General features: G+C 35.6%; 1 protein-coding gene across 1 annotated transcript; it reads left to right on the forward strand.

The window, feature by feature from the left end:
* Positions 1–3,865: 3,865 nt before the first annotated feature.
* Positions 3,866–10,060, forward strand: LOC143304604 (uncharacterized). The gene is made up of 3 exons (XM_076627096.1): positions 3,866–7,763; positions 7,839–7,910; positions 7,989–10,060. Exons 1-3 carry the CDS (start codon positions 7,665–7,667, stop codon positions 8,400–8,402), a joined length of 585 nt encoding a protein of 194 aa, XP_076483211.1. The 5' UTR covers positions 3,866–7,664; the 3' UTR covers positions 8,403–10,060.
* Positions 10,061–14,859: the final 4,799 nt, after the last annotated feature.

Raw genomic sequence — 14,859 nt, forward strand, 5'->3', positions numbered from 1 at the left:
TCTGTTGCATTATCTTTTAGGCCAACTATAAGGTTTTGTGGTCCGAGTGAAAATGTGCCGTCTTGGTGCATCCTTGCACATTGTTGGTCGGTTGTTTCATGGAGGTATTCGGCGAATCCGTTATGCACTGCCGACGTGTGAAAGTGCATGCCACAGTAATATACAATTCGAGTTATTTGCACCTTGCATTGCCTTACGTTGGTAAATTCAAATTCTGAGAGTTGAAGTAGTTGTATATAAATATCTTGGGTTTCAGTCATTGTAGGCTGTATGCTGCAGTCCCCGATGGAGTTTAGAGAGATAGTGGTAACGTTGAGGTGGTTGCCATTGCAGTCATATCCTACCAGGCCGTATGCTATTTTGATGAGGGTAAGTACGATGACCAGGCGATTCATCTTCCTATTAACAATTTATTAAATTGTTTCTTACTCTCGAGTTTATTAGAAATAAGAATAATCTTTTATTATTATTAATATATATAAAAAAAAATTTATATTTATATGTTTTTTTTTTTTTTTGTTAAAACTTATTATCGGTGAAAATAAATACCATGAATGCTACCTGGGTTATAATTATATACGTATATGCATACGTATTGCTAAGTAATATAGATGAGATTTGTTTTATCGTTATAAATATATAAGTATATATTATCTATAGGAATAGATATTACAATTATAGCTTGTCTTTGAATATATATATATGTGCGTGTAATGGTAAATATGACGACTTATTTTACGAGTCACTCGGATTATCAATGGAAGTGAGTGTCATAGATATCGCCTACTTTACAACATGCGTGCATATATATATTGGTAAACATAAGTGAAAATTATATGCATAATTATAAATGTCGTTTGTTTACAGGTGGATAGCATCAGTATTTGGTCTTGTGCGTAGCATACAAGTACTTTATAGTTCTACGGCGCGGATTGCTATTCCTTGAACTAAAAAGTTTCTTTCAAGGTGAGTTAGATTAGTGTAAACGATCATGCATTGGAGGCATGATATAGCGGGTTGTAGGTCCGCTAGGTTTATATCACACATACGACAGTATGATATTCGTGTTCTTGCGGATACTCCGCATATGAAATGAGTGGGTGGGTCGTCACATAGGTCCTGGTGGTCTGGATCTAAGTTATCGAAACAGTCTTGACAAAGATGACCGTTATCTAAATGGTAGACAGAACGTATCAACCGAACACAGAGGCAAGACTGAACATCCTCCGTCGCTTCCAGATCGAATGCGGGTACGGGCCCGTCTGAGTCCTCTATGTTAGGGTCGATGAACTCGCCACCTGTTCTGGACATACATACGAAAACAGTTAATATATATATTTTATAATTTTTTATAAGTTTTGTTCGGACCTATCCCTTTGTACAAATACTGTATCCCTGTATGTGGTATAATATATAATATGTTATGGTTATGTTAGTTGTTGTTTATTATATATATTTTCCTTATCTCTCTCTTTTTTTTTCTTTTTTTTTTATTATTTTTTTTTTTGTGTTCAGTACCTAGCATTGCTATTATAATGCTGTATTACATTGTATTAGCTATTATTTGTGTTGGGGTGCGTGCGACGAATTTTCAACATGGTCGCTTGCGTGTATCGTTTGTTTAATGTCAACAGTAGCGTGTTGTTGAAATAGTTAATTTGTTAATCATTATAGTTTATTTTGTAGTGTTTCTGTAATATTGTTTGTGTTTCATGATATTGTGTGTGTCAATACCGTGTGCTACCTTAATGCGATAGCATAGATTGTGTTGTTTTCGAATTTCGATAGTCATTGTTTTGATTATACGTGACTCGCATTTATATAAATCTTGTTTAATTTAGTTAATGTTTTTTTTCTTTTTTTTTTTGTGTATTGTGTTACCAGATATTTTGTGTAACGTAACTTTATTCCTTTGCACCGAGTTCAGTCATGTTGTTAATATTTAGTTAGTCTATCTTGATTAATTTCTAACTTATTCCTGTGTTTATTAACCTTTCTCATTTTCCCTATTAATTTATTATTGCATGTACTTGCTATTTGCTATTATTTTGTGTATGATATGAGTTAGTTCCCTTATTAGTGATTAAAACCTACTTGTTAGATTAACATTGTCTGTAATTCTTCAGATTCTACTCTTCCGATGCTGCATCACTTACCTAGATCATTCCCACAACATCACCTGATTCTTCGATATGCCTTGGATACTTACTACGGTTGTCTTCAATCGTCTTATATCTGTGGCCATAAAGGTGCTGTTTAGTTTATTTAGTTTAATATGTGTATAATGCATTGTGTGTGCGACCGCTATTGTGTATTACAAAATCCACTTCTACATGTTAGATATAATAATATAACAATACTACGTAGATTAATACATAATAAGATATCCTTTTACTTTCAATTAATCTATCTTAATTATTTTCTAACCACTTTCTACACTTATCAGCTATTTTATTTCTTCTTGTTAATCTGCGACATTCATGCATGTACACTTCCTTGTATGGTGATTAATTGTTCACGAGGTAAGTTGCACTTCCACTGTTTTAGTTATTCGTTGAACTAACACGTTTTACATTCAAACAGTAATCGGATCATTTGTAATAAACTTCTTTTTCTTTTCAGGTTTCCGCCATCTGTGTTGTTCGACGAACAGTGCCATGCTTCCATAGTATTGTTATAACATTTAGTACTGTTGTATTTTGCATTAAGGCAGTTGAAGTTAATTTGTTCATTTATTTTTCAGCTGGCTGTTGTACATGGTGTTTCGCAAACCGAGATCCATAACCTATTTTGCACGTAAACCTTCTCGTATGATGATTACTTGTTCACAAGGTAACTTTCACTTTCACTCTTTTAATTATTTATTGAATCAACACGTTTTATATTCAAACAATAATTAGAGTACATATAATAATTTTTCCTTTTCTCTTTTAGGTGTTCGATATCTGTATTATTCGACGAACAGCACTACAACATACACTACCGCACTACGTTGCCCACTGAAATCACTTTATTCATTGCTTATTTCGGTTATGCGCTAGTTTTAGCTTGTTTAAGTGCACTGTTCGCGGAATCCCTTTTACTTCAATCTTGACGTTCTGGTTCTGCAAGATTTCTAGCACCTTGTATGGTCCAGTATATTGATCGGAGAATTTTCCTTTACTAGGTTCTTTTAGTAGATATATCGAATCTCCTGTTTTAAAATCTTGAGGGTTAATTCGTCGATCGTTAGTCTTAGTTTGGATTTTATCAAATTTTCTCTTGCCATTCGTTGTACAGTGTTAATTTTATTGAACAGATCTTCGAGATATTCTGCGCATGTTGGTTCCGTGTTCTCTTCGATTGTTACTTCACCAATAGGTTCTCTGGCTAGATGTCCGAAACTAATTTGTGCGGGGAGAATTTCGTTCCTTTCCTTCATTTTAGTTTTTATTTTGCGCCAAGACACAGGTTTACTGACATTGATCCAATTATCCAATTGCTTGCTAATAGCATTTAAGATACAAATTTTTGAGAGTGCCGCAGCCATATTAACCCAAAAATATTTTGTATATAGTATAGTGTGATACCATCCATATTTTCCTGGGGGAATCATAAGATCAGCACTACTTACTATGTTACCTACGTCAAATATTAGATGTAGTAACCAATAAAGTATTTTTAATCCAATTATAATCCAATGGCTAGCATATTTATTCAAGTTTTTATATATATCTTCGACTGGTGATTCCCTGTTTTCTCCCTTTTGATTTCTTTGAGCTCGTTGAACTTGCGTTTCTTCAGCTTGAAAATGTTTAGAATCCTTTTCCTTAGTTACCCTTTTTTCTTCTTCATTTATTTTATTCGCAGCACCTTTATTTTTCTCTACCTTTTCAGGATGAATAGTTTTACTGGAAGTGCTTATTATAATTAAATTATTATTTATTTGTATGGAACGTTTAGGAATATTTTTGGTAGATTTGGAATTATTCTTTGAATTTTTATTACAAACCTTTTTGCTTATAGATTCTGTTTTGGATTTAGGGATAGCTATATTTTTATTTTCTATAGTGTGATCTTCCTTGCAATTTAATGATTTGGCTTTGAGTTCGATAAAGTTTCCTTCTGATGGTTTTATAGAAGTTTTTGAGTGAGATGCACTCGCTATCTCTTTTCCTATTATGGTTGAAACATTCACGAAATTCGTGGAGTCTTGGTTTTGTATCTTTGCCAAGTCGAACGTGGAGAGGCGATTTGCACTTCCCAGCGGGTCCAATATCTCTGTGATGTTAGGCAGTGGATAAGCATTGCCTGTCGTCTCGTCGTTCAATCTCCTAGTTTCTGCTTTGTCTGAAAGTTCTTTGGCACTAACATTATTTATCTTGTTTGGTAACTCAGAAAATTTCTCACTCATGATCCTGTCTATGGCACCGTGCGTCCTTTTATTATTTAACGTGACATTATCCCTTATCACAGCAACGGAATGGTGTTTGCATTGAAAAGTTGATTGGTTGAAATGATCAGCATCTCTCTTTTGATTTAGATCTCTATCGAGGTATTTATTTATGCGTTTTTCTTCCCAAGTTATTGCTCTTGTTTCTTTCCTGACATTTTCTTCTATTCCCGGGTTGTTTAGATGTTTCTGCGACGGCGGTACAAATCTCCAGTCCTGGCGGTTGTTTACAGTATAGATACTATTGTATGGTGGATGAGCGTTGTTTTGGTTATAATTATCCGAAGGTGTCGGACGTTGGTATCGAATTCTATTGTTCACTTGTTTCAATTCTCGTGTTGCTTTCACGGCTTAGCGGTACGCATCGTCCAAGGATTGGTATCCTGCTATCTTTACTCGTAAATACACCTCGTTTGGGAGCCCCTTAACGAAAGCTTCCCTCGTGTCTCGATCTATCCTATCTTGAAATACGGTGCCGTACTCGTACCTTTCCCTGTTCATTATCGCCAGCCTGAGATCTTTGACGCGTTCTATGTAGTCCAAAATATCTTCTCCCGGTCGTTGAAATATTGTAGCTAATTCCCCTTTATATTCGTTAACCGTTTTTCCCGGACCGAACATATCTTTTAATTTATTCCCGAAATCGTTTAAACTTATTACTTCTGTGTCTTCTACGGCGAGAAACGCGTGCCCGCGAAGCTTATTCGTTAATAATTTTACTAACTGAGATTCTTGATGCCTAGGAACCATGTTTCGTGCACGCTCGCATGCTCTTAAAAATCGAAATACCGAGGGTCGATGTCCGTCGAACACTGGTACTGTCTCTATTGCATCTTTTAACTTAATTGATTGGGGATTAACTTCTATCGGTATTGTCGCTTGGGAAATTATCGGCGATGATACGGGTGTCTTGATTTCCTTTTTTATTTTCAGTGAACGCACATCGTCTTGTAATTTATTCATTGTTGTACTCATGTCGCGAAAATTCGCATCCCATGCTTTAAGTTTTTCCGATAACATCAAGATCATGCCTTTGTCCAACGATTCTAATTTAGTCGACATTATTTCTTAGGTATATATTTTATCGATAATCGTGACAACTTTAATCCCTTGTGGAGCGAATCGAACCGTTTAAACCAACTTTAATCCTCCGTGGAGCGTATCCCACCGCTGCCACCAAAAATTTATTACTTTACTCTGTTACGTATCTATTTGTTTAAATCGATCAAATTTAAAGTTAAATTTTACTGAAAAATGTTTTTTTTATAGTTTGAGTTTTGAATTTAATCGGAAGGGAAATAAATTGAAATGATATTATTGTGTATTTAATACTGATTTAGATTTCTAATTAATACGGTAGTTGCTGCCACCAGAAATAGTCTAAGGACTATTTCAAAATATTTTATTTTTATTATTTTCTTTTACGCTTAATGGGTAGCGTTAACTGACGCTTAATGCAACTGGTAAACGAATTCCACTTTTCGGCTAACCTGCTATGCGCAGGGATACTAGTACGGGAGAGGATTAAAGCTGGGTACAATAAATATTTTTCCTCGTTGAACGGATTTTTATTTGAATGTAAAATGGCTTAGGTTATTATATATATATTTTATTAGCTAGATAATATATATTTTAGCGTTGCTGGATTGGATAGGAATGTGAGATTTTTCGTTGTTTTATATAAATTTATTTTTACGTTTGACTTCTTCTTCTCTTTTAATTTCGCTGTAGTAGTTTGCCGTTAGGACCGAAACTCAATTCATTTACTACGGTGGATTCTGTCACCACGATTTTCTTGCCTTTTGAGTTTAATAATCGGGGATGATTCTAACGATCCTCTCTGTGTGGGACTCGTGTGATTTCGCAAGCCTTGCCCAAAGACGGGTAATATTTTACCAACAGTGGGAGGAGGAATGCGGAGATCGATGGGTGTTTTCGATAAGCGAAAACACCGTTTGCACAAGCCAACACAGCGAACGATCCTTTGGTTAAATTCTCGAAGGGAAATTGTTCTGTTATATCTCTCTTACAATCGCATGCAATGATGGCAAGAATATCAGTTAATAGCAACGCCGGTATTGTTCTTAATTTTCGATTGACCCCGACGATGTATTTAATAGTCCTTCCTGTGCGGGACTTATGTGATTTCGCAAGCCTTGCCCAAAGGCGGGTAATATTTTACCAACAATGGGAGGAGGAATGCGAAGATCAGTGGATGTTTCAGTAGTTGAAAACACCGTTCGCACAAGCCGACACAGCGGACAACTCTTTTGTTAAAAGTTTAAACAATGATTCTATCTTCAAAACCGTTCGCGAAAATAAAACGAAATCGATGATAGGAAGTTCTAATTCAATTCTCGAGGGCAACGAGATTACCAGAGAAGAAGGAAATTTTCAAAATTAATTTTCTTACCTTGAGGAGTAGGTGCTGTCTGGTGCCATTGCCTCAGCCGCTCCGGTGGTCGTCGAAGTTTTGTTGAGTTTATTATTTGAACTCGAATATAGTTTACTATCAACTCTTACTTTATTTATCTATTTTAATACAGACTGAGCAATTCACTTAGCTGGATTAATACCGCAATTACAATGCGCGTTTGTGTTTAAACGATGAAATGAGGACTTCAAAGATAAAATTTTCTTTTTACTTAGTCGCGACTCTCTTTTCTTGACCGAAAAAATTAAGACCCCGAAACGCAAAATACTATACAAAATTTCTAAACGCAGTGACGAGCGCAATAACGAACGTAGTAATAAATTAATAATGGGCCGTAATAACAAACGATCACAAGAATTATGAACAAACTAATGAGCGAAGAATAATGAGCCGTAAGGAATGAACACTATAAAAAATGAACGAACGCAAATTATAAGAAGAATGGACACTATAATAATGAACAAAGAATAATGAACCGTAATAAGAATGTTCACCAGAATAATAATGAGCGCTGCGCTATGTTGCTACGCTTATTTATAATGCCATCCCCCACGGGGTGGTGGTCCACTGGGGGTACGCTTCCGTGGGAATCGGGATGTTGCAGTTTGGGCTTCTTGGAATCGTACGTGACAAAATGCAAATTCCATATTTCGACTTAGTATTTATCAGTCCTGTGTTCCGCTGAGCTAGCGTCTAGGAGATTTGAAGCATTCCACGCTGATCTAATCCTTTCCACGAGAAACTTCCACGTGCTGTACCGTGGGAATTACCGGTGTTCTTCGGCGCGTGGAAGGGCTGATGGCTGCAGCATCATTATCATTTCAATGTTTACTGGGTAAACACGCGCAGCTCCGCTGCTCTCCCATAACAAGGACCTCCTCCTTCGAGTTGTTTTGCGTAAGTTTGGATGTTTGCATATTAAGGTTGTTTTTGTGATTTTGATTGTTTTTTCCTTTTTTGCTATTTCCCTAGGCTTCGGTGATCGACGTTCGAACAATGTTTGCGGAGTCGTTTCCATCAGAGGTTCCTTTCCAGACTTCCCTGGTACGTATTTAGTCTTGTTTTTAGTCCGCTTGATTCGTCCTGTTTCGTTTTATTTAAAATATACCGTGTTGTTCTCAGCCCAAGCGAAAGAGGGATTCCGAAGAACCCATGGGCGACTCGGGAGGACCAATCAAACGCATGCGGCCCTGTGATAAACCACGAGTATCAGAGTGGTTGGAGGAACTATTCAACATTGGTGCCGAGGCCGTGTCGAAATTGGGCTTTGACGATTTGGTTACTTTCGACGAGAATTTCTTCGATGCAGAGACCGTCGTATTGGAGAGGGAACCCCCTCTGGTTGAAATCGTTGATACCGATCGTTGCGTGAAAGTTCGTTTTGCGAATGAAATTCCCGAAGAGGTTTTGGAGGCACATCTTCGTTACCACGCTTCTGGGAGAAAGGGAATTTCCCCTGTTGTGCGCTATTGGTGTATGCGTGAGTTCAGCGAACTTTATCCCGGAGCTCCTTGCTTCGATTTTGATTTAGTGTAGCTGCTTCAATTTCGTTGGTTCGCTGTTTGATGTTCCTTATTATTATTAATTTTTTGATGTATTTTGTTTTGTGTTCAATATATATATATATATATATATATATATTTTGAATGTGATAGTGTTAGGTTATCTATTTTACGTTTGTTATTTTTTTCAATTTTATATTTCCCCCCTTTTAATTAATTATATATATATATTTTTTTTTTACATTTGTAGTTGCGCATAGAATTTATTAAAGAAAAGTGTTAACAATGTGTTTTCATGATTTGTTTCTCGCGCCTGACTTCCATTAATCCCTAATATTCCTGTCGCCATGACGCGTGTAAATCCAACATGGCTGCTCATAGATGTCATCAGTAAAGTTTTTAGTGACGGGTCTTTAGTTTTGTTTGATATCGAAGTAATTTTTCGTCTGTCGCTCGTTTTTCCTTATTCTACCGCAATTGGAACATTTATTTATTAATATTGTTTTAAAGTGACAATAGTATAATATGTATATATATATATATATATGTTTATGTTGTGTGTCACTTCAATATGGCTAATGTTTTGTAATTCTTCGATTGCGTTATTTATTGTTTTGAGTAGTTTATTTTATAGAGTATTCGATAATATAAAACATATGCACTCACACATACATACATATATATATATATATATATATTTATATATATATATATACGTATTTATATGTATATTTCTCTCGTTCATGTAGTGTTCGTACGAAATGAAATGTTAATTATTTATTTTATATTAATTTCATTTAATAAGATAGAACACGCACCCGCACACGTATATATGTATATATTTCTGGCAAAGTGATTTTCATTTAGATTCTTTTGTGATATAGTGTTGTGTATTTGAGGTTATGTGTCAATCATTTGATTTCATATATACATATATATTTTGTATTGTGACAACATAGTATTGAAGGTTTTGTTTCTAGATTATTGTGCGTTTAATGTGTGTTTACATATTTGTGCTTGATGACAGAATTTCTGTAAGCAATTCCTCAAGTCGTTGCGGTGTTAATTATTTTGAGCGTTTGGCCTGTCGACAGGTTGTCGCTTGGTCCCAAGTGTTGCGTTGTGTGTTCTATTTTTTTTGTAGATTATTAATAGTGGTTTTAGTTTAGAAAATAGATTATTTATATGTTTATATAGAGACATGCATGTTTCATAATGTAGTTCTTATTTTATAATGCTTTACCGGCATGTAGGCTAGTTTTAAATATGTATTTCAGATTGTAGAATGCACATAGATTAGTAGTAGTTTAGAATATAGATTTTTATATGTTTATATAGAGACATGCATGTTTCGTAGCGTAGTTCTTATTTTATAACTCTTTACCGGAACATAGGCTAGTTTTAAGTATGTTTCTGTTTAATAGAATGCGCACACATATATATATGTTTCTGACAATGTAACTTTTATTTCTTTAATAATACAATATTGTATGTTTTATGTATTCGTTAGACTATTAGTTTTTAACTTCGTATATACTTATATTTCATAAATTGATAATATTGTATTTGTTGCATAGTATTATAAGCACTAACACTAATATTTACTAGTTTATTACATATCTAGCATATATGTTTATACTTATATGTAACTCTCCAAGTTGATTGATTAAAATATATTTATATATACATGTATTTCTGGCGCTTCAATTATTTCCCTTTTTGTAGTTATTCTTATTTCCTGGTTTATTTGTTTGGTTCGTAACTCGTTCAATCCGTTAGCTGGTTTTATTTATTTTATTTTATACTGGTTGGATTTATTAGTCGCCCTCGCTTTGTTAATCCTTCCTTTAGTTTCGTAGCGCCGTGTGTTCGTTTGTGCATTCAAATCTTTATTCGCGCGTTTTGTATAGAATAGTTTTCTTGTTCTTGTTACGGCGCGTGCGGAGCGCGGGACGTGACACCCCCGCCCTTGGAGTTCAAATTTCCAAAGGAAATTTGACTGATGGTGTCTCTGAGTTCGCTCAAGGCGGACGTAGATGGCGTTGGTTGTTAAGTGACTACCGGTGTTATCGATATCCCTCGAGGTTGTGCTGTTTGATCATCGATATTTCGTTTTCTTTTGAGGTATAGTAGCAGGTGGGTAACTGAGCCGCATATTGCTCCTAATAGGGCGATTCCACATCCGTAAGTTTCACGTAACTGGTATCCGTGTATGGCTATATCTATTATCGTCTTGATTAGTTTAAATATTACAAGTATTCCAAATATTGCTGCACTGACAGTTCCAAATTCCATAAAACCAATCCATAAGCTTGATACGGTATTTTTTGCTATTGTCGTTAATGTGTTTTCGTCCATCATTCCCAGGATGTTTACTGTTCCAGGGACGATTGTTTTTCCTGTTGCTCCTCTGGCCAATGTGTTCAAAACTGCAGATTTTTCTGCCGGGAACATGACGTGGTCCCGTAGTGCATCGAGGTCTTTTTGGGTATATATTCCGCTCGTGGCCAACGACGATGGTGCTGAATATTGCCACGTTTGGCGTACGTCCGGGCGGAGTTCCTGTGGTGCAATTGTTTCCATGGGTTTTGGTACGAATTTGTGCCAGAGTCCGTCGATATTGTATAGCGTAGGTAGTACCGCGCTACATTCTCTGTGGTTTCCGTGTTGCGTTAGGATGTGTGTTTTTGGCGTTAAAAATGCGGTGCGATTCCCTTGCCAAACGGGTAGCTCCGAGTAGCATTCTGTTGTATGTCGTACTTTTACTTGTACCGGAATGCATTTGACTATGTGGACTGCTTCTCCTGCGATCAGGGCCATGTGTCCTGGGGTTTTGGATATGGTATATGCAAATTCATCGGGCAGTAAGATCGCTAAGCTTAAAGCATTTTCTATTAGTTTCTTCTGCGTGGTACATCTTTGTGTCAGTACATCATGGTACAATGTTGTCATTTGTCGTTTAATATGTTTCTCTACGTAAATGAATTTTGAGTTGACGTATGCGAATATGTCCAAGTTTTCGACTGCTGTCTTGCTTTTGGAGATAAACGTATTTCCTCTTGTTGTTTCAACTATTTGGGGTGTTCGGTGGATAGTAGGGTATATCCACACAGTGGCTGTTCTCCGGTTTTAGTCAGTGCAAATGTTACTTCTTGCGTTGTTAGTGCGTAAACTGGTTGTGCTGATTCTCTGTTGGTTTTTATTTCCTGGATCTTTGTAGCAATTCCTTCATATAGCACATCGTACTGATCAAATTTGCATGGTGAGGGTGGTTGTGGTTGCCAATAAGTGTATCCGTCTTCAGCGTCTAGACAGTTTCCTTCGCTAAAGGTACATACTGTTCCTGATTTCAGTAGAATTTTGTTCGCCTCGATCCGTACTGGCACAACTGCTGATTTTAAACTTATCCTTACTGTTGCTTGTACGACGACCTTTTCCCAGCTCCCGTATGGGTCTACATACTGTGTTCCCTGGCAGCTGCCGTCGTCTGTTAGCTTGCCGGCTAGGACAAGCGACCTTGTTTCTGTTGCATTATCTTTTAGGCCAACTATAAGGTTTTGTGGTCCGAGTGAAAATGTGCCGTCTTGGTGCATCCTTGCACATTGTTGGTCGGTTGTTTCATGGAGGTATTCGGCGAATCCGTTATGCACTGCCGACGTGTGAAAGTGCATGCCACAGTAATATACAATTCGAGTTATTTGCACCTTGCATTGCCTTACGTTGGTAAATTCAAATTCTGAGAGTTGAAGTAGTTGTATATAAATATCTTGGGTTTCAGTCATTGTAGGCTGTATGCTGCAGTCCCCGATGGAGTTTAGAGAGATAGTGGTAACGTTGAGGTGGTTGCCATTGCAGTCATATCCTACCAGGCCGTATGCTATTTTGATGAGGGTAAGTACGATGACCAGGCGATTCATCTTCCTATTAACAATTTATTAAATTGTTTCTTACTCTCGAGTTTATTAGAAATAAGAATAATCTTTTATTATTATTAATATATATAAAAAAAAATTTATATTTATATGTTTTTTTTTTTTTTTGTTAAAACTTATTATCGGTGAAAATAAATACCATGAATGCTACCTGGGTTATAATTATATACGTATATGCATACGTATTGCTAAGTAATATAGATGAGATTTGTTTTATCGTTATAAATATATAAGTATATATTATCTATAGGAATAGATATTACAATTATAGCTTGTCTTTGAATATATATATATGTGCGTGTAATGGTAAATATGACGACTTATTTTACGAGTCACTCGGATTATCAATGGAAGTGAGTGTCATAGATATCGCCTACTTTACAACATGCGTGCATATATATATTGGTAAACATAAGTGAAAATTATATGCATAATTATAAATGTCGTTTGTTTACAGGTGGATAGCATCAGTATTTGGTCTTGTGCGTAGCATACAAGTACTTTATAGTTCTACGGCGCGGATTGCTATTCCTTGAACTAAAAAGTTTCTTTCAAGGTGAGTTAGATTAGTGTAAACGATCATGCATTGGAGGCATGATATAGCGGGTTGTAGGTCCGCTAGGTTTATATCACACATACGACAGTATGATATTCGTGTTCTTGCGGATACTCCGCATATGAAATGAGTGGGTGGGTCGTCACATAGGTCCTGGTGGTCTGGATCTAAGTTATCGAAACAGTCTTGACAAAGATGACCGTTATCTAAATGGTAGACAGAACGTATCAACCGAACACAGAGGCAAGACTGAACATCCTCCGTCGCTTCCAGATCGAATGCGGGTACGGGCCCGTCTGAGTCCTCTATGTTAGGGTCGATGAACTCGCCACCTGTTCTGGACATACATACGAAAACAGTTAATATATATATTTTATAATTTTTTATAAGTTTTGTTCGGACCTATCCCTTTGTACAAATACTGTATCCCTGTATGTGGTATAATATATAATATGTTATGGTTATGTTAGTTGTTGTTTATTATATATATTTTCCTTATCTCTCTCTTTTTTTTTCTTTTTTTTTTATTATTTTTTTTTTTGTGTTCAGTACCTAGCATTGCTATTATAATGCTGTATTACATTGTATTAGCTATTATTTGTGTTGGGGTGCGTGCGACGAATTTTCAACATGGTCGCTTGCGTGTATCGTTTGTTTAATGTCAACAGTAGCGTGTTGTTGAAATAGTTAATTTGTTAATCATTATAGTTTATTTTGTAGTGTTTCTGTAATATTGTTTGTGTTTCATGATATTGTGTGTGTCAATACCGTGTGCTACCTTAATGCGATAGCATAGATTGTGTTGTTTTCGAATTTCGATAGTCATTGTTTTGATTATACGTGACTCGCATTTATATAAATCTTGTTTAATTTAGTTAATGTTTTTTTTCTTTTTTTTTTTGTGTATTGTGTTACCAGATATTTTGTGTAACGTAACTTTATTCCTTTGCACCGAGTTCAGTCATGTTGTTAATATTTAGTTAGTCTATCTTGATTAATTTCTAACTTATTCCTGTGTTTATTAACCTTTCTCATTTTCCCTATTAATTTATTATTGCATGTACTTGCTATTTGCTATTATTTTGTGTATGATATGAGTTAGTTCCCTTATTAGTGATTAAAACCTACTTGTTAGATTAACATTGTCTGTAATTCTTCAGATTCTACTCTTCCGATGCTGCATCACTTACCTAGATCATTCCCACAACATCACCTGATTCTTCGATATGCCTTGGATACTTACTACGGTTGTCTTCAATCGTCTTATATCTGTGGCCATAAAGGTGCTGTTTAGTTTATTTAGTTTAATATGTGTATAATGCATTGTGTGTGCGACCGCTATTGTGTATTACAAAATCCACTTCTACATGTTAGATATAATAATATAACAATACTACGTAGATTAATACATAATAAGATATCCTTTTACTTTCAATTAATCTATCTTAATTATTTTCTAACCACTTTCTACACTTATCAGCTATTTTATTTCTTCTTGTTAATCTGCGACATTCATGCATGTACACTTCCTTGTATGGTGATTAATTGTTCACGAGGTAAGTTGCACTTCCACTGTTTTAGTTATTCGTTGAACTAACACGTTTTACATTCAAACAGTAATCGGATCATTTGTAATAAACTTCTTTTTCTTTTCAGGTTTCCGCCATCTGTGTTGTTCGACGAACAGTGCCATGCTTCCATAGTATTGTTATAACATTTAGTACTGTTGTATTTTGCATTAAGGCAGTTGAAGTTAATTTGTTCATTTATTTTTCAGCTGGCTGTTGTACATGGTGTTTCGCAAACCGAGATCCATAACCTATTTTGCACGTAAACCTTCTCGTATGATGATTACTTGTTCACAAGGTAACTTTCACTTTCACTCTTTTAATTATTTATTGAATCAACACGTTTTATATTCAAACAATAATTAGAGTACATATAATAATTTTTCCTTTTCTCTTTTAGGTGTTCGATATCTGTATTATTCGACGAACAGCACT

The sequence above is a fragment of the Bombus vancouverensis genome, unplaced genomic scaffold (genome assembly GCF_051014615.1).
Source record: "Bombus vancouverensis nearcticus unplaced genomic scaffold, iyBomVanc1_principal scaffold0042, whole genome shotgun sequence".
Taxonomy (NCBI): Eukaryota; Metazoa; Arthropoda; class Insecta; order Hymenoptera; family Apidae; genus Bombus; species Bombus vancouverensis.

What these genes read in the sequence shown, in the direction of transcription:
- LOC143304604 (XM_076627096.1), top strand. Translation starts at nt 7,665, where the DNA reads ATGGCTGCAGCATCATTATCATTTCAATGTTTACTGGGTAAACACGCG. An exon ending in CCTCCTTCGAGTTGTTTTGC is followed by an intron (nt 7,764 to 7,838) that starts GTAAGTTTGGAT and finishes CTATTTCCCTAG; the next exon opens with GCTTCGGTGATCGACGTTCG. An exon ending in TTCCTTTCCAGACTTCCCTG is followed by an intron (nt 7,911 to 7,988) that starts GTACGTATTTAG and finishes TGTTGTTCTCAG; the next exon opens with CCCAAGCGAAAGAGGGATTC.